Source organism: Bison bison, unplaced genomic scaffold, assembly GCF_000754665.1.
Source record: "Bison bison bison isolate TAMUID 2011002044 unplaced genomic scaffold, Bison_UMD1.0 scf7180017853264, whole genome shotgun sequence".
Lineage (NCBI taxonomy): Eukaryota > Metazoa > Chordata > Mammalia > Artiodactyla > Bovidae > Bison > Bison bison.
The window spans coordinates 22,074-23,026 of record NW_011483837.1 but is presented as its reverse complement, the minus strand read 5'-3'; the positions used below and the strand labels follow the sequence as shown (position 1 = coordinate 23,026).

The window sequence follows — 953 nt, the reverse complement described above, 5'->3', positions numbered from 1 at the left end:
GTGGGCGAGGAGGACGAGGTGTCCGTCCAGGAGGCAGCTGAGGCCGTGGTGGAGGCCATGGACTTCCACGGGGAGGTCACCGTATCCTTTGGTTGGAGGCTGGCGTGCCTCGGGCCTCCCTGCAGAAGACTGTGCCCTGGTGCCCCCATGGCACTCACCCTGGCGGCCGGGGGATGGGGGCACTGCTGCTCTGCCCTGGAGGCTCTTCCTGGGAAAGCTGGGCCAGGCTCAAGGGCAGGTGGGGGGCAGCGGGGCTTCCCCTTGTGCTGAGGCCTTGACCAGGTGCCCAGTTTGATACAACCAAGTCAGATGGGCAGTTTAAGAAGACGGCCAGTAATGCCAAGCTGCGGGCCTACCTGCCCGACTTCCGGTTCACGCCCTTCAAGCAGGGTGAGCCTCCCACCCTGTTCCTCAGGGCCTTCTGGCCTCTCCTGGGGGCCACCACTGCCCCTGCCCGGGCCTCAGCTTCCCCAGTGCCAGTTGGGGGGAACGCTCCGAGGGTTTGGCCTCCGTGCCCTCACCGCAGAGGCAGGACTCCCTGGGTCCCCATGCTCCTTCCGGGGAGGTCAGGACCGCCCTGGCCCTCATCTGCCCGCTTTTGTAGCTGTGAAGGAGACCTGTGCCTGGTTTACCGACAACTACGAGCAGGCCCGGAAGTGAAGCCTGTGGCCGGAGCTGGTCCACTCCTCCCCAGCGCCTGGCCGGCAGCACCCAGCAGCAGCCACTCTCAGAACCTGCCAGGAGCCGGGGGCACCGCCTGCCCTCCTGATGCTGGCCTCTGCTCCACTCCGTCTGCCGAGGCAGGCCTCAGTGACTGTCTGGTGGGGCCTCTGTCCACGTCAGGGAAGCCAAGCCCAGCACTCTGCTCCCCAACTCCATCCCTGAGTGTCCACTTCCAATCCCTGGGAGCCAATAAAGAGCATTTTCACAGGCCTGTGCGCCAGCCACCCCCG

At 66.0% G+C, this 953-nt stretch overlaps 1 protein-coding gene across 1 annotated transcript in view; it reads left to right on the top strand.

Annotated features, from left to right (window-relative positions):
- The window catches only part of TSTA3 (tissue specific transplantation antigen P35B), a 5,002-nt gene extending 4,055 nt beyond the window's left edge, over nucleotides 1–947 (top strand). The window contains 4 exon segments of the mRNA XM_010854264.1: nucleotides 1–20; nucleotides 22–81; nucleotides 291–390; nucleotides 605–947. Of these exon segments, the coding sequence (XP_010852566.1) occupies nucleotides 1–20; nucleotides 22–81; nucleotides 291–390; nucleotides 605–660 (236 nt within the window). The 3' untranslated portion in view covers nucleotides 661–947.
- The last annotated feature ends 6 nt before the right edge of the window (nucleotides 948–953 follow it).